Raw genomic sequence first — 18532 nt, forward strand, 5'->3', positions numbered from 1 at the left:
ACAAATAAATAAATAAATTGCCAAATCACAATTTTCAAAAAAATATTTTATGTACTGAGTGATACTACTTGGCCAACACAATATTTGCTTACTTAAGATAGTCCTATTTAATAGAACACCCAGTACCCTGAGTTCCAAAGTTGACAGGTATGACACAGCAGCTATATGGGTGTTAAGATCCCATAAATTACACCATGGAAGATCTTTATGATCAAAGTAGTACTCGTTCTTAATAATATTTCACCCTAAATAACTGAACACCTGGACAGGGTGAGATTCTGCTGAAACACCCCTTCTGGAATCTGCTAGTCTAGCCCAGGGCACCAGTAAATGCTCCCTCCACCCCTCCCCAACAAACATGATGGGATTAGGGCTAGCACCCACAGGGACACAATGAGTGCACGTGGTGAAAGGCTGTTGGCGTACTTATCTCCCGTCTCCTGGGAGTCAGAGCAAAGAGATCTCACTGAAGCACTAAAACAATTTTTGCTTTGGAAAGTTCTAGAAAGACAGGTAGTCAGTGATAAGGCCAGGAGAAGCCACTCCTATCTTGTATAGTGATATTTGTCATGACTGAGGTATCTGCTGTTTACAGGGAACCACATATCAAATCTGTTACCACACATTAGAATTTCCACCAGACCTCTTATCTCCACCTGATTTATACTCAAGTCATCTTCTGATTCTTGTTCTTCATTCTACAAGCCATAGTTACAGTCCGAAAGCCTATGAAAATAAAATCTAAATGTATGCGTATTTGTGTAGGAAGCTAGAACACAGAAAATTAGGGAACCAGAGGATGGTCCATTAAGATGATTGGGTAATTACAACTTAGTTTCCTTCTAGTACAAGGATGAATTCCCTAATGATAGGTATTATAATTAATTAGACAAAGCTGTTCATCAATCCCATTAATTATGTCTGCATTACACATTCTATTAAATTAGCACACATAATATGAGGCCTTCATACATCAAAAGAGAGGCATTATCATTGCACATTAGTGACTTGACAATTAGCTGAAAAGAACACAATTATTTATAAGTAGAAGACTTCTTTCAGTAGGATAGTCACTTTTCATTTCTCTTGTAAGAAAAACGGATAGGTTAAAGCAAGAAAGCTTCTCCTTGGGGCTTTATCACTAAAAAAAGAGGTTAGATTAGAGATGGGTCTGAGGTTTATAGAGATCCACCTTTGACTAAGTAGGGCAACTGTTCACCCAGGAGACGTGCAGCATGGTAAGGTCAGCTCCAGTAGACTGGGGTGAGGTGGGCAGTGCACTCTAACAGTCAGCACATATGATCCTGGGAATAGGTAATCTAGGCTAACAAGGAGCAGCATTCAAACACAGACAGCCTAAAACAGCAATTGGTCCCAATGAAAAAAGAAGTGGGTGCTTTAAGACATACAAAAGGATGGCGTGTTTCCATGCTTTTCCTTTTCTAAAGTAAACTTTGGAGGGTAACGAAGGCTCTGCTGCTGAGATACAACCTGCTCCCGTTACCCTGGGTTGGTGCCCTTAGAGAGAGACCAGGCTGACTGGAGCCAGGACCTATTTACTGAGAAGAGAACACGCCTGAAGAGCGAGCCTAAGGGAGTAAACTGGAGAGTCAGATATCAGTCTTGTAACTGAGCTTGACTTTATATGCCTGGACATAAGGGGTCCTATATAAGAAAAGATAAAGGCCAATCTAACAAGGCTGCCTGCAAAATAAGACTGATGCAGACAGAAGGGTTTAACAGCTGTATCAACAATACAACAACATGTAGGAAGTATGAAGGTGAACCAGTGAGTGGGCAGCAGCACAGTCATTGCTCCCAAATGTTAAGTCTCCCCAGTGTGTCCCCTGAAGGTAACTCACGGGTTTATATGATACAATTATACACGCATCATGTATAATGATGCATGTCGTGGAGAGTTGCGGAAAGAGATGTAAACATCCACAACATTTCCATTATACCATTTTCAGCTTATATGAACCACAATTTAGAGAAAGTGCTTGCAATCTAATTTAAAATCAAAACCACAAATTTGGACCAAATCCATATCCCCCTCACGCCCCCATTCACTAAAGTAGGATGTGCAGTCTAAATGCTACAGAAACCGGAAGAGGAGATACAAAGGCTAAATAAATAAAGGAAAGGACCCGGAACACGATGGTCTGCAGGTCTCTTTCTGTAACTCTGAATTTGTTAAATTGGTTTTGCGAAAAAGGTGTGATTTAGTATTATCTATCATATGGAAACAAATTTACTAATTAAGTAACTTACTAATTATGAATGTACTAACTAAGCTGGAAAACAGAAGAGGAACCTACCTAAGCAAAACAATCTGCGAATTTTCAACACACGACAGATCTGCTGCTAGATTTCTGCTCTGAAGGGAACCAATTCTCAGGCCTCCTGGGCCCTGGTTTCCCAAGTACGATCCAGGGCTGCTGTGAAGCATCCCTAGTTGATTCATGAACTGTTTGTTTTAGTATCAATGTTTTCATATGTAAACAGCTAAAAAAAAAAATACTGGCTGTGCTTTCTTTCTCCATTGGCCTGAAATGGTAACCTTGTTCTGATCACCTCTCTCATTTTCATCTCACTAAATGTATCACCATTTTCATACAGATTTGGATCAGCTCTTTGAAATGGGAAGTGACAGTGAACTGGGTGAACTGGGCCCTGATACATTTTTGGATTCCCTTTGGAGCTACAAAGCTTACAGGCATTACAGCAGAACCCAATTTCCCAGTCACGGCACTGGGGTTTTTTGGGTGGGTAAAAGGCACCAGAAACCCTGGTGGGTGGCACAGTGGTTAAGACCTACGGCTGCTAACCAAAAGCTTGGTAGTTTGAATCCCCCGGGCGCTCCTTGGAAACCCTATGGGGCAGATCTACTCTGTCCTATAAGGTTGCTATGAGTTGGAATTGACTCGATCGCAGTGCGTTTGGTTTTTTGGTCAGTAAAAGGTACCAAAAAACCAAAAAACAAAACTGTTGCCACACTGAGTTGATTCCAACTCATAGCGACCCTACAGGACAGAGTAGAACTCCCCCATACAGTTCCAAGGAGCACCTGGTGGGTTCGAACTGCCAACCTTTTGGTTAGCAGCCGTAGCACTTAACCACTACGCCACAAGGGCTTCCTGTCACTAAAAGGTAGGGTGACCATATGTCTTGGTTTGCTTGGGGCACTCCTGGTCTACAGCTGTTGTTTCATCCTAATTATTGATAGCCCTCATTTCGCTATCAAAAAAAAAAAAATCATGCTTTGATGAATAAACCATATATATATATATAAATACACACACACACACACATACACACACATATATATATGGTCACTGGTATTAAGAGAAGAGAATTTAGCTTTCAAAACTTAACTTTTAATGCTCCCTTGACCATTACATTGAGGAAGTCTAGCTCTGTATAATTCCTGAGGGCAAAAATTGTTTTTAAAATAACTTTCCATCTCTTATACATGAACATGCATAACAAGGCTCAGAGGAAGTGGCCTAGCCAGATGGCCAGGGGTCACAAGACAAAAAAGGAGGAGGAGCTGTGCTGATAAGCTTGAGTTGAGGCCAAGATGGTCCTGGGCACTGCTCATATCTCATCTACTGAAACTGCCAAAGCTATGGTCAGAAGATCTCTCCTCTTTCCCAGATATCATCCCAAATATATGTAATGATTTGTATCTGGCAAGTATACAAAAGTCCCTAACAAAAATGCGCAACACCTAATTTGCCTAATTTTTCACCTGCTACTCTGATCACTAAAAAAAAAAAAAAAATTTTTTTTTAGTTTTTTTTACTCTGATCACAGGTTCACTGCTGGACTGAGATCTGCCATTGTCTTTCACTTGACTTTATGAGTTTTACTGGATACAAAAGCAATAAAAGAGAGTGAGAGCCCGGGGAACAGGGATTGAGTCTTTATTAAGAGTTGCCAGCTGTCTGAGCCTTGCCTTCTGGACTCCAGAACATCTGACTTATGTCCACAGGACTGCTTTTGTACGGACATCAGAGGCTGATATGCATTTGTCCTCTGCTCACAAGATGTATCACCAAGGGTCACAAAAAGGAGAGGGCTGTCAGTTATTCAAGCCTTACTTTGTGTCCCTAGGCCCTCAACATGGACAACTACACAGATAAAAAAAAAAAAAATTTTTTTTTCTTTTTTTTTTGGTTAAAAAGGATCAATTAAGTGTCAGCAGATGAGGGAGAACTGAGAGATTAAATTAGTATTTCACAAGGAAGCAGCAAGCTTTATATACTAAGCGTACTCTAATATGAACCACGGTGTTTCCTTCTGGGGGAAAAATATTGTAAATACACAACGGAGAAAGAGGATTTGATATTGAAAACCCTGAAATGGCAAAGAAGCCCAATAGAACATGACAAGCTCCACAACATCATGTCATTCTCAGAAAGCATTTCTTAAATTCTTATGTTTTATCTTGGGGGCACACTTCCACATTCTTCTCTGCCTGATGCTACTATTTTGAGTTTGTTTGGATGCCAACCAGAAAAACCAATTTCAAAAATATTAACTGATCTAGGTAAACGGCTGTCAGTGTGGATTTAGTGGCCACTAGTAAAGATGAATGGTTTTTTTTCTTGATCTTACCTATGCAGTAGGGACAACACTGGCCTTTTCTCAAAACGGGTCTTTCACAGGATACTGAAGGGCAAGACTCAGAGTAACAGCTAATTACGCTATCCATGCACACGCAGCTGGTACAAACGTCAGGCTTCCAGGACTCAGCTGCCAGGAATATATCCCCTTCATCATTTTTGCAGTAACTAGGCACGCTCTCATTACGGGACGAGGAAGGCTGAAGAGGTGCATCTGGAAAAATGAACATACAGGTCAGCAGGGAAAAGAAGATGCGTAGGCCACCAACTGTGCAACACAATGAGTTTCATTCTGTCTTATAAAAAGAGCACCCAGTTACTACGGCTTTGGGTGCCTCGTTAAAAAAATGACTTCAGTAATAAAACAGGAAGTCTAATTCAGACTCCTGAATTTTAAAAAAGAAGACCAAAAGAGACCCATCACAACTCTGCTAGTTGCTTAGCCAACATCTACTCTGTCCTCCTTCCTTAGCTTAATAAAACCTTCATCTTCATTGTGGTGGTCCCAGGACTTCAATCATAACGGCTGCAAGCCAATCCAAACAATCCTGCTCCTGCTTTCCCAGTCTCCTTTGGAAGTGGGGTCAGGGCACACATCACCCAGTTATGGACAATTGTACCTAACAGCTAGTAAGGAAAAGGGTGGAGGAGCCCTGGTGGTGCCGTGGTTAACGTAATTGACTGCTAACCGAAAGGCTGGTGGTTCACCACCACCAGTGGCTCTGCGGGAGAGAGATGTGGCAGTCTGCCTCCATAGAGGTTTACAGCTTTGGAAACCCTATGCGGTTGCTGTGATTCAGAATCGACTCGATGGCAGCGGGTTTGGTTTTTTGGTGGGTATTGCTACCATCCTTCCATATTCTTCCTGCCTTAGATGTGAGTGTGTTGCTTGTATATGGAATATCCTTTTTATACTTGTAAGAGAAAGGCCAAGCTGAACTTGATTATCACTGAGCCACTGAATCAATGGTCATAAACATCTGCTCCAAGCTTCTTGTAATTTATGTAAAATAAACTTCTATTTGTTTAAAAACTCTAGCTGGATTTTGTTACTTGTAGCTACATTCAATCCAACTAATCAATACTCAAAAAGATTTTCATTGTACCAGACTATCAAAAAACACCTACATTTAGAACAGGAGAAAAATGTAGAACAGAATTCAAATTCACATAAAAAGATCAGACATAATGGTCTGACAGGGTCTGGAGGAGCCCCTGAAACTCCGGCTCCTGGACACTCTGCTAACCTAGAACTGAAACCATTCCCGAAGCCCACTTTTCAGATAAAGATTAGACATGCCTATAAAACAAAAAGTTAACACACGTGAGGAACGTGCTTCTTAGTTCAATCGAATATACAAGACCAAATAAATGGGCAGCTCCTGTTAAAAGCAGGAAGGGGCAGGAACTGGACAAATAGACACAGGGAACCCAGGGTGGAAAGCAGGGAAGTGCTATCACATTGTGGGGATTGCAACCAATGTCACAAAAAACATATGTATAAATTTTTGGATGAGAAATTAACGTGAACTGTAAACTTTCACCTAAAGCACGATTGAAAAAAAGAAAACAAAAAACAAAACAAAACAAAAAAATGGTATTTAAGATTCTAATGTTCAGGCATTCACATTAATGGTTGAAAGATGCCGGGAATTCGAAATCACTCATAAGGATGCACACACACAGGAATCATCTCCAAGTCCTCTGTGTCTTTGCTATCCAGAGGGTCCTCATTGAGTTACAACTTGAAAAAGAAAAGAACATCACCAGAAAACCCAAAATATTTCTTTGGGTTTGGTATTAACTGAAATTACATGAAAATTTTAGCCCCAGGTAGAAATCTGACTGGGGCACAACCAAGAAAAATGTAAGTTAGTGAGGTTCCTAGTTTAGAAATGTTACAATCTCCCTGACATTACGAAAGTGCTTCCAACCACCTTCATGACCTACGAGTCTACAAATAGCCATAATGGTCTGACCCCAGAAAACTTCTAAGAGAACCACTTTTTCTTATCTGAGGAAATGGATACATGACCCAGACAGTTATCATATGCTCCTCTCAGAATCAACTTCATGAAATCTTTTATTTTAGGCCACGATTCAGAGATAACTAAGACTGACATGGAGTTAACACAGAGATACCCAAGCTCTAAATGTCACATTCTCCCTCCATAAACCTCATGAATACACCATACAGCCAGCAAGTTCGATTTGACATGAAGAATCCCTTTGAGGCCAAGAGAGTTACTTCATTCTGGGCTGACTCTGAGGAAAAGAGGGAAGTGAGCATAATGGAGCCTGCCTATGCCCTCTCCTTTAAGCTGTGTAACCAGATTTCCTCTACCGGTCTCCAAGGCAGCAGAGACAAGTGAAAGAACGGCCACTGGTTCCAATGCTCCAAATGTGCTCTAGGTTCTATTTCGGGTGTGGCTCCACAGATCACATTCACATGGGTTAAAGCTAGTATGATGGAACTACTTTCTCAATGATCTTTTTTTTAATTTTTATTGTGCTTTAAGTGAAAAAAAAAAAAAAATTTTTTTTTTTTTAAGTGAAAATCAAGTCAGTCTTTCACACAAAAACTTATACACACCTTGCTACATACTCTCAATTGCTCTCCCAATGAGACAGCCCACTTCCTCCCTCCACTCTCTCTTTTTGTGTCCATTTTGTCAGCTTCTAACCCCCCTACCCTCTCATCTCCCCTCCAGGCAGGGGATGAAAAGATAGTCTCAAGTGTCCACCTGATCCAAGAAGCTCACTCCTCACCAGCATCCCTCTCCAACCAGCTGTCCAGTCCAATCCCTGTCTGAAGAATTGGCTTTGGGAATGGTTCCTGTCCTGGGCCAACGGAAGGTCTGGGGGCCATGGCCAGCGGGGTCCTTCTAGTCTCAGTCAGACCATTAAGTCTGGTCTTTTTACAAGAATTTGGGGTCTGTGTCCTACTGCTCTCCTGTTCCCTCAGGGGTTCTCTGTTGTGTTCCCTGTCAGGGCAGTCATTGGTTGTAGCCGGGCACCATCTAGCTCTTCTGGTCTCAGGCTGAAGTAGTCTCTGGTTTATGTGGCCCTTTCTGTCTCTTGGGCTCATAATTACCTTGTGTCCTTGGTGTTTTTCATTCTCCTTTGATCCAGGTGGGTTGAGACCCATTGATGCATCTTAGATGGCTGCTTGCTACCGTTTAAGACCCCAGATGCCACTCTCCAAAGTGGGATGCAGAATGTGTTCCTTAATAGATTTCATTATGCCAATTGACTTCGATGTCCCCTGAAACCACGTTCCCCAAGCCCCCCCCCGCCCCCACGCTGGCCTTCCAAGCATTCAGTTTTTCCAGGAAACTGCTTTGGTTTTGGTTTAGTCCAGTTGTGCTGACCTCACCTGGATTGGGTGTGGTCTTCCCCGTCACCTAAAGTAGTTCTTATCTACTATCTCCCACCCTCCCCCATCTCGTAACCATCAAAGAATATTTTCTTCTCTGTTTAAACTATTTCTCGAGTTCTTATAATAGTGCTCTTATACAATATTTGTCCTTTATAACTAATTTCACTCAGCGTAATGCCTTCCAGATTCCTCCATGTTATGAAATGTTTCACAGATCCATCACTGTTCCTTATCGATGCGTAGTATTCCATGGTGTGAATATACCATAATTCATTGATCCATTCATCCGTTGATGGGCATCTTGGTTGCTTCCATCTTTTTGCTGTTGTGAACACTGCTGCAATGAACATGGGTGTGCATATATGTCCATGTAAAGGTTCTTATTTCTCTAGGATATATTCCAAGGAGTGGGATTGCTGGATCGTATGGTAGTTCTATTTCTAGCTTTTTAAGGAAGCGCCAAATCAATTTCCAAAGTGGTTGTATCATTTTACATTCCCACCAGCTGTGTAGAAGTGCTCCAATCTCTCCACAGCCTCTCCGACATTTATTGTTTTGTGTTTTTTGGGTTGGAGTGAGATGAAATCTTATTGTAGTTTTGATTTGCATTTCTCTAATGGCTAATGATTGTGAAGTACCTGTTCATATCTTTTGCCCATTTTTTAACTGAGTTTTGATGATCTTTTTGGAGTCAGGAACTACTTTCTCAATGACCCTTTTGGAGTCATTCATGTCTAGGGGTAACTTCTTTAAGAAACTAACCAATGCTAAGTTTTGCTTTGGCTGGAAATAAGGACAGCTCACTATTGTCAACACTCCACCGCCACCACCAGCAGCAGCAGCAGGTGCCGTTGACTCTGACACATGGCAACCCCATAAGTGTCAGAGCAGAACCGTGCTCCACAGTTTTCAGTGGCTGATTTTTTTGAAAGTAGATCACCAGGCCTTTCTTCCAAGGTGCCTCTAGGTAGAATTTAACCTCCAACCATTTGGTTAGCAGCTGTCTTAAGCTGGGTTCTCTAGAGAAGCAAAACTGGCAAATGGTGTACGTGTGTGTATGTATACATATACACATACACACAGATGTTTACCTCAAGGAAATTGCTCATACGGTTAGAGAGGTTGCCAAGTCCCAAGTCCATGGGTCAGGGGTCAGGCTGGAGGCTTCTCCCGACTCATGTAGCTGCAGGGGCTGACAAATCCAAGACTGGCAGGTCAGATGGCAGGCTGCTGCCTCACAGATGATGCAGGCTGATGAATCCAAGATCAACAGGTAAGATGGCACGCTGCTGGCTTAAAGGTTGAGGAGGCAGACAGATCCCTATATTGGTAGGCAATACTGCAGGCCACTGGCTCAAGTCCCAAGAACTGGAGGTCAGATGATCAGGAGCTGAATACAGGATCCAGAGCAAGCAACCAAACTTTGCCAGAACGTCCAAATATATACTGGGTGCAGGTCACACCCCTAAGGAAACTCCCCTTACAAATGACTTGCTTATCGCATCATGGAGGATGACTATACCATTACCTAACTGCCAAACTACACAATTACATAACTGCCAAACCACTGAGAATCTTGGCCCAGCTAAGTTAACACACAACCTTAACCATCACAGCAGCTGAGCATGTTAAGCATTTGCAACACCCAGAGACCTTGTCAACACAAAGCTCTGCAAATCACTGTGAGGTTTCTGTGGGTTTCGATATCCTTGGTCTTAAACGTGATGCCCAACCTTGTGCCTAAAAATTTAGAAGATGAGATAGGGATAGCAGTGATGAAGTTATGACATTACAGTTAAAACAAATGTCCTAGAATCTGGAGGTCTCTTCCGGGTGCCTGGAAATGACCCCAGAGGTTGATGGGATGTGCTGGCAGTGAGGGAGTGAGGAGAGTTCAAGCTGAGATCCAGAATCACGGGTCTTATTCCATCAGCAGGAGGCTCCTGGCTAAAAATGCCATTTGGGAATCTTGCCCATAGTATCTTCTTTCTTTGGGCCTCTTTCTACTTTTCCTGCTTCAGAGACCCCTTTTTTATATTTATTTCTTTGTTTTCAAATATTTGTTTATCTTCACTAGTTCTCTTGTTCATTCATTCTTTTTTCTTTTCTACGTCCCTCTCTCCCTTTTCTTCTACTTTTTTCCTAATACCAGGAAATAAACAAAGAAATAGTTTTGCTTGCAGGGATTCTCAATCTTTCTTCATGAACCCAGTTTCCTTACCAGTTTGAGGCTTTAATACCTTGCTCTAAACCAGGCTAGGGAGAGGGAATACTGAAGGACAGAAAGAGTGACAAGGTATCCTAGGGGATATAAGCACTTGGAGGGACATGACTCTCTTTAGAAGTTGCTATTCTGTTGTACATATATAGCAGTTTTGGCCTACTTTAGAATGCAAGTATCCTAAGATTATAAATGCTATTTTTCTTAATGTGTAATATAACAATTACCAATGCTACTGTTGAAATTCACTGTGATGTGAAGATGCTTATGTTTTAAGACTTTTTATCTTTTTATAGCTGAAATACAACTATAAACGCAAAGTTCAAAAAGATCGGTCATGGGGTAGCTAATTGATTTTATAATATACATTCTAGATATGTGTTCATTCACAGATGTAAAGGTAACCTTCAAAATACTGATATTTAAAACAAAGAAATCCTAATGCTTAAGATGAGGCATATCATTGAAACATCTCAAATTATATGTAAAAAAAGTATCATCCAGGCTTAAGCTTATAAGTGAGAAATCAAAGCCAGGCCCATGAGGGGTTGCTTGCTCTTGTTCTGAAGGACGAGGGAGGAATGCCCGTGCCCTCCTCTGCTAGAACCTGCGGGGCCACTGCACATGCCCACAAGAGACTCCTGGCTCTAAAAAACTGCACCTTGAGGGCATTCTCATGAGTCCCATCTCCATGTACCTCTGATTCCATCTGCACTGGGTCTCTGAGTCCAGTCAAGTGAGCTCTCAATACACTTGGGCCAATGGTTGTGGAGAAGTCCCTTCCTCATCGCCCCTCCGCTAATCAACTCCTGTGTATTCATCCCTCAGACACCTTCCAGTTCATTCAAGGCTTTCTGTGTTAGACATTCTCATAAATTCTCCCTTTCAAGGCACTCCTCCCATGTTAACATTATTTATCTAATGGGGAATATCAGATTGTTTGGCTCTTCTTTTGGATTGTTGTTGTTGTTGTTAGGTGCCGTCGAGTCGGTTCCAACTCATAGCGACCCTATGCACAACAGAACGAAACACTGCCCAGTCCTGTGCCATCCTTGCAATTGTTGTTATGCTTGAGCTCATTGTTGCAGCCACTGTGTCAATCCACCTCGTTGAGGGTCTTCCTCTTTTCCGCTGACCCTGTACTCTGCCAAGCATGGTGTCCTTCTCCAGAGACTGATCCCTCCTGACAACATGGGCAAAGTATGTAAGACACAGTCTTGCCATCCTTGCCTCTAAGGAACATTCTGGCTGCACTTCTTCCAAGACAGATTTGTTCGTTCTTTTGGCAGTCCACGGTATATTCAATATTCTTCGCCAACATCACAATTCAAAGGCGTCAGCTCTTCTTCGGTCTTCCTTATTCATTATCCAGCTTTCATATGCATATGATGAGATTGAAAATACCATGGCTTGGTGGTCAGGCGCACCTTAGTCTTCAGGGTGACATCTTTGCTCTTCAACACTTTGAAGAGGTCCTTTGCAGCAGATTTGCCCAATGCAATGTGCCTTCTGATTTCTTGACTGCTGCTTCCATGGCTGTTGATTGTGGATCCAAGTAAAATGAAATCCTTGACAACTTCAATCTTTTCTCAGTTTATCATGATGTTGCTCATTGGTCCAGTTGTGAGGATTTTTGTTTCCTTTATGTTGAGGTGCAATCCATACTGAAGGCTGTGGTCTTTGATCTTCATTAGTAAGTGCTTCAAGTCCTCTTCACTTTCAGCAAGCAGGGTTGTGTCATCTGCATAACGCAGGTTGTTAATGAGTCTTCCTCCAAACCTGCTGCCCCGTTCTTCTTCATATAGTCCAGCTTCTCGTCTTATTTGTTCAACATACAGATTAAATAGGTACGGTGAAAGAATACAACCCTGATGCACACCTTTCCTGACTTTAAACCAATCAGTATGCCCTTGTTCTGTCCAAACAACTGCCTCTTGATCTATGTAAAGGTTCCTCATGAGCACACTTAAGTGTTCTGGAATTCCCATTCTTCACAGTGTTATCCATAGTTTGTTATGATCCACACAGTTGAATGCCTTTGCATGGTCAATGAAACACAGGTAAACATCCTTCTGGTATTCTCTGCTTTCAGCCAGGATCCATCTGACGTCAGGAATGATATGCCTGGTTCCATTTCCTCTTTTGAAACCAGCCTGAATGTCTGGCAGTTCCCTCTCGATATACTGCTGCAGCTGTTTTTGAACGATCTTCAGCAAAATTTTGCTTGCGTGTGATATTAATCATATTATTTTATAATTTCCACATTCGGTTGGATCATCTTTCTTGGGAATAGGCATAAATATGGATCTCTTCCAGTCAGTTGGCCAGGAAGCTGTCTTCCATATTTCTTGGCATAGATGAGTGGGCACCTCCAGTGCTGCACCTGTTTGTTGAAACATCTCAATTGATATTCCATCAATTCCTGGAGCCTTGTTTTTTGCCAATGCCTTCAGAGCAGCTTGGACTTCTTCCTTCAGTACCATCGGTTCCTGATCATATGCCACCTCTTGAAATGGTTGAATATCGACTAATTCTTTTTGGTATAATGACTCTGTGTATTCCTTCCATCTTCTTTTGATGCTTCCTATGTTGTTTAATATTTTCCCCATGGAATCCTTCACTATTGCACCTCGGGGCTTGAATTTTTTCTTTTGCATTACTGGTCCATAAGGTAGGAGTTATGTCTGTTTTCACTAACCTTGGGATCCCCACGGCTCAACATAGGCATTCCATAAATATCTGTAAAGTGAATGTCTAATGGAGATAAATTCATTACCCTCAGTGAAGAGGTCACTCAAAGTGGTTTCTGCCAGAAGAATGTGAATAGAGTCAAGGTTATAGATAACATCTGCAGGGTTTGGAACTGAGTAAAACAGTAATAATAAAAATACAGAGGGGGATAGGTACTGCATATCCTAAAAAATAATGCATTTGACCTATTTCTTATCTTGCAATTAAGTTTCTCAGATTCACACGGCTGCTAATTACACCAGAGATTTTCTAATAAGATGATCCACTACACCGGAGCTGCAGTGCAGAGTGACAACAGCAAATACAGTACCATGGCTCCCACGATGAGCTTCTCTGATGGAACTCAAAGAACATGACCAGCATGAATCCATGAAGGATTGGGAAACTGGCTATGCTGGACATAACAACAGAACAATAGATTAAGGGCAGCAAATGAGATAATCTAATGTTTTAAAAAAGTAATAAAATGTGGGAATTTATGTGCAACTGAGCAGAAATGCTCTAAGAATATATATTTAGAAATGATTATTGATTTAGGTTGAAAAGATGGAAGATTAAGCGACAACAAAATAAAAGTAGTTATTCTGTTAACTCCTAATTCTCTATGTACAAATTAAAGATCTTTTGGAAGACAGCCATATATTCTAGTGTTAATTAGGAGTGTTAACAAAACCAGTAACATATGTTTAAAATCCAGACACAATTTTATTATGTTTGGTTCGTGACTATAAATTTATCTGTTAAGCCAGATTATCTGAGAAATAAAAATGAAAGAACAATAACAGTAATACCCTTCGGATATGTGCAGCGCTAGCCACGTAATACTTTTGGATATCAGTTTTCAGTTATCACAAATTCAAGGAGTTTGGCTTTATTTTAGTATTTCTCTGTTAAACATGCTCAAAGTATCTTCACCGCCCTTATATTCTATAAAGAATTTCATTTACACTGTTTATCAGTAACTGTTCTTCGGATCTGCTAAAATCATTTGCAACATCATCTGCATAGATTCTCTGAGTCTAAACGTAGCCTAAGAAAAAGATGGCAGAAAGAACCAATGTCATCGTTCTTTCAGTTATCTCAGGTGCAGGGTGTATTTTGACTGCATAAAAGTCTGGTTCACAGAAGGGAGTAGATCTAGGCAGCAGGCTGCCAGATGTTCCTGCCTGGGTTACTGGCTACTGGGGTTGGCAGGGTCCCATGTGGGGCCCAGCGTGGCCTGCCAGCACCCTTCCCTGCAAGTGCACCCCAAGCGCGACCAGTCACCTGTACACTGTGGGCAGCAGGAGTCTTGTGTGCGTGAAGGGTTCTGGCAGAGCAGTGGCGGGCAGACTTCCGTCTCACACAGCACCCGGCCACTGTGGCAGGTGCACTGAGTACAGGAGTCGATGTTCCACGTTTCTCCTTCCACAAAGTACTCTCCTCCAGGTGCATGGCAAATGGAGGGGGTGCTGAGCTCCGGCTTCTGCGCCACAAAGTCATCTGGGGAATGACACAAAATCAAAACCCAAGAGATTACTCATCTGCAGTCTCAGTGACTCTTCAAACACCTGGTGCAGCTTGTTTAGGGGCAGAAAGGATGGAGTGGCTGAAGAGGGCTTCACTTTATTCTGACCAAGGGAATAGAAAAGAAAACATTCCATGCATAGAAATTAAAGAAGATAATTAAATTATAGGGAGGGAATTCTACTCCAGGGAAGAGGACGGGGCATCTTAGAGGTCCCTGTGAAGATACAGGATCTGTCTAGAATAAAGAGCTCTCATTTACGGAAGGCTTGCTATGGTTCAGTTTCTGTGCCGAGTGCTTTACACGTGTTATTTCATTTCTTCCTTATATCAACCTTGTGAGGTAGGTACTATTACCCCTACTTTCCATACGAAGAAACTGAGCTCTGGGAATCAGGGGCAGAGAAGGGATCTGAACTGAAATCTACGGTTGTTTGGATCACGGATATGCCTCCAGGTCAAGCAAAACTTTGAACTGATCTATGCCTGCCCGATCCGCTTCATTATCTCTGGGATTCTGAGATTCTTATGCTTGGAAATATGTCCTAGGGTTTAATAGCCACACCCCAACCTAGACCAGCTGCCAGCAAGCTGAGCAGGAACACTTCTGCAGAACCAACGGTCTGAAAGCCCACACCTGAAATGAAGCATTTGTTTGGATATATCGTCATCAAGAGCAGTGAATGCTGAGAGGATGATGGCAACTCTCCCCAGAGGAGAGATGATTTGGTCTCTTGGAAAGATGATAAGAGAGAGGGAATTTACTGTTGAAAATGCCTTGAGAGGTACTGGGACTTGCCCTGAAGTTGCGCTGGGGAAATGAGAAGAATGAAGACATTAACCGTATTCTTGTAATCCAAATACAACAAGAGGTGTTGACAGTGTTGACCACTGCCAAGAAGTATCTGGAGACAGCATGGCTAGATCATGCTTGGAGCTCAGTGGAGGCTGGGCCCCAGGAGAACTCCCATGTCTGTGCAGAGATGCTCAGAGCAAAATCGCCCAAGAGCTCATTTGGGCTGTTTCTTTCAAAGCAGTGATCGGCATGAGAGTCAATGATACCAATGAGATAAAGTGGTTTGGGCCGATTTCCAGCGAAGGAAGTAACTTTTAGTATAGTTTTATCTCAAGGGAACTAGGAAAGATTGGGACTTTGACCAAGTGCACATATCAGAGAAAATGACATTAGCTAATGCTTCTATTCACGAGCAATAGGACCCAACCTTCCAGTATATGGACAGCAGAGAGGAAAATAATTAGAATAAAAATTGAGCTGGAATAAGATGACAAAAGAGTATTTGCTGTGGTTTACACAGAAAGCAAAAATGTGCCAAAGGGTACTGTCATGGATTGAATTGTGTCCCCCCCAAAATATGTGTATCAATTTGGCTGAGCCATGATTTCCAGTATTGTGTGGTCATCCTCCATTTTGCGATTATAATTTTATATTAAAGAGGATTAGGATGGGATTGTAACACCCTTACTAAGGTCACAGCTCTCATCCAATGTAAAGGGAGTTTCCCTGGGGTGTGGCCTGCACCACCTTTTATCTTACAAGACATAAAAGGAAAGGGAAGCAATCAGAGTTGGGGATCCCATATTACCAAGAAAGCAACACCTGGAGCAGGGCGTGTCCTTTGGACCCAGGGTCTCCATGCCTGAGAAGCTCCTCAACCAGGGAAAGATTGAGGACAAGGACCTTCCTCCAGAGCCAACACAGACAGAAAGGCTTCCCCTGTAGCCAACGCCCTGAATTTGTACTTTTAGCCTACATTACTATGAGGAAATAAATTTCTCTTTGTTAAAGCCATCCACTTGTGGTATTGCTATTACAGCAGCACTAGATGACTAAGACAGGTATCAATAAATTAATGTTGGAAACAGGTCCCCTTATTGCTTTCCAAAAGCGTTATAGAGGATTACCAATCACTGCCCTTCTCAGAAAGCTGCTTTTCCTTTAGACACTGCTCCTATATGCTGACAGGCAGGGAATTGGTCAGAATAAAGACTGTGTTTCCAGGTGTCTTATCTTAATAACCCCTTCGTTATACTACATGTCTCAAGACAAAACACAAGAGGTGCAGGAGAGAGGGAGATTAAAAACAAAACAAAGATGGGGGTAGGAAAGAGAAAAGTGTGAGAAAATATGATTTGGAGAACATTTTGTCTACCAGAAAAGGAGCCCTGGTGGTACAGTGGTAAAACACTCAATTGCTAACCCAAAGGTTGGCAGTTTGAACCTACCAGCTGCTCCTTAGGAGAAAAGACTTGGTGACCTGCTTCCATAAGGACCGCAGTCTTAGAAAACCTATGGGGCACTTCTACAGGGTCACTATGAGTCAGAATGGACTTGATGGCAATGGGTTTTTGTCTACCATAGAAGTTCAGGAGCTGCTCATTTATCCCAGTAGAAAAAGTAGCCCATTAACTGGCCCTTGAAAAGAAGAAGAGAGAGCACACTCTAAAGCGAGAGTCCACAGATGACACAGCTCTGAGGTCTATACACGTATATATCCATGTGTTTGTGCACATGTATATTTAGATATTCACACACCCACAATAATGCATTGATAATGCTGGTGTGTCTGTATGAGAACATTCCATATCTGTAACAGAGCAAAGCAGTTCCACTGACTCTCAGTTCTTAAATTAATGATCTATTCTCAGTGGCGCTCCTGCATTCACACCAGTCTGTTTGGCTCTCAGACTCCTTCATGGCTCCCATGCTTGGCAGAGACCCAGGTGCAGTTCACCCTTCACACACTCACACCTATAATTAAAGCATGGGGTCTGTAGGAGAACAAATGATTTTTCCTTCCCTGAAGAGCCAACACAGAGTTCTGTCTCATTAAACTTCTCATTTATCTTCTGTTGCAGAGGACATTAGTGGTTTTACACACTTTACTGGTAAAATCAGTGAAAACGGAAGGGTGTGGGGACAAAGCACATCCAACTGAACCATGGAGAAGAAGAAAAGGCGGCGTGGGATACGAAGGCCAGCTAGCACTTTGAGACCCTAGTTATTGAGGTGTGTGGCATCTCAAAGCTGAAGGGGGCTGGGAGTTCAAGTGCCCCTCCCCCACCACCATGGCAGGCCAGGCAGCTGCAGTCTGGCCAGCGTGAGCCCCCTTCTCTCCCAGGGTAGCCCTGCTCTGCTGCAAACAGCATCAGGGTCCTGATGGCAACCTCTGCCCGGGTGGGCTAATGCACAGGGAGATACAGGGCCAGAGTTTCCCATGGAGAAGTCATCACGATGCCAACATCTGATGGTGCACTCGCACTTTAAAAGAGATCTAATGCAAGAATCAGAAGACTTCACTTCTCCCCTGGCCTTCCAGTTGGCACAGTATCTTACTTCTGTAAGACAGTCAAAGGAGTGCCTGGGTGGCGCAAACAGTTAAGCACTCGACTACTAACTGAAAAGATGGCGGTTCGAACCCACCCAGAGGTGGCTAAGAAGACAGGCCTGGCGATCTGTTTCCCAAAGGTGTCAGCCTTGAAAACCTCATGGAGCAGTTCTGCTCTGAACAAACAGGATATCCATGAGTTGGGATCCGCTCGACGGCAGCTAACAACAAGACAGTTAATCTTTCTGTGTTTTCCAAATGAAAAACTGCCAACGTGGCCTGCACAGAGGAAGAAATAATATATCTAACATTGAGGTGAGTACTTTGGGAAAAAGGCACTAGATGAGGTATTATGGTAATATTACTGTTATTGAGAACCATAATTCGGACTCCATGAATTATAAATTTGTTCTTTTCTTCTAGTAACTTATCTTGATTACCATTATTTTGATTTTAAATGTTTGAGATACTTGGTTACTCTAAATTTCTCCATTTGGCAAGAGTATCCATTAATTTAAAAAACAGCACAAGCCACACATTTCCATAATTCTATTCCACTGAAATAATACTTCACAAATAATAAGCTCTTATGGAATAAAATTAGCACCCTCTCCCTCAAATTAACTAAGACATTCAGCCTTCATAACACTGTCAGTAAAATGGAAAGCTAGAGTTTAAGTATACAAGCCCACAGACCATT

The 18532-nt window shown here is 42.2% G+C and overlaps 1 protein-coding gene across 5 annotated transcripts in view; it reads right to left on the reverse strand.

Moving 5' to 3' along the window:
* The window catches only part of CRIM1 (cysteine rich transmembrane BMP regulator 1), a 243476-nt gene that overhangs the window by 29199 nt on the left and 195745 nt on the right, over positions 1-18532 (reverse strand). For all 5 annotated transcript variants that reach the window (XM_049870461.1, XM_049870460.1, XM_049870459.1 and 2 more), the window contains 2 exons: positions 14246-14461; positions 4621-4842 (listed from right to left, as the gene is read on the reverse strand). In XM_049870461.1, coding sequence (XP_049726418.1) covers positions 4621-4842; positions 14246-14461 — 438 coding nt within the window. The remainder of the gene's footprint in view (positions 1-4620; positions 4843-14245; positions 14462-18532) is intronic.

This window comes from Elephas maximus, chromosome 26 (genome assembly GCF_024166365.1).
Source record: "Elephas maximus indicus isolate mEleMax1 chromosome 26, mEleMax1 primary haplotype, whole genome shotgun sequence".
NCBI lineage: Eukaryota > Metazoa > Chordata > Mammalia > Proboscidea > Elephantidae > Elephas > Elephas maximus.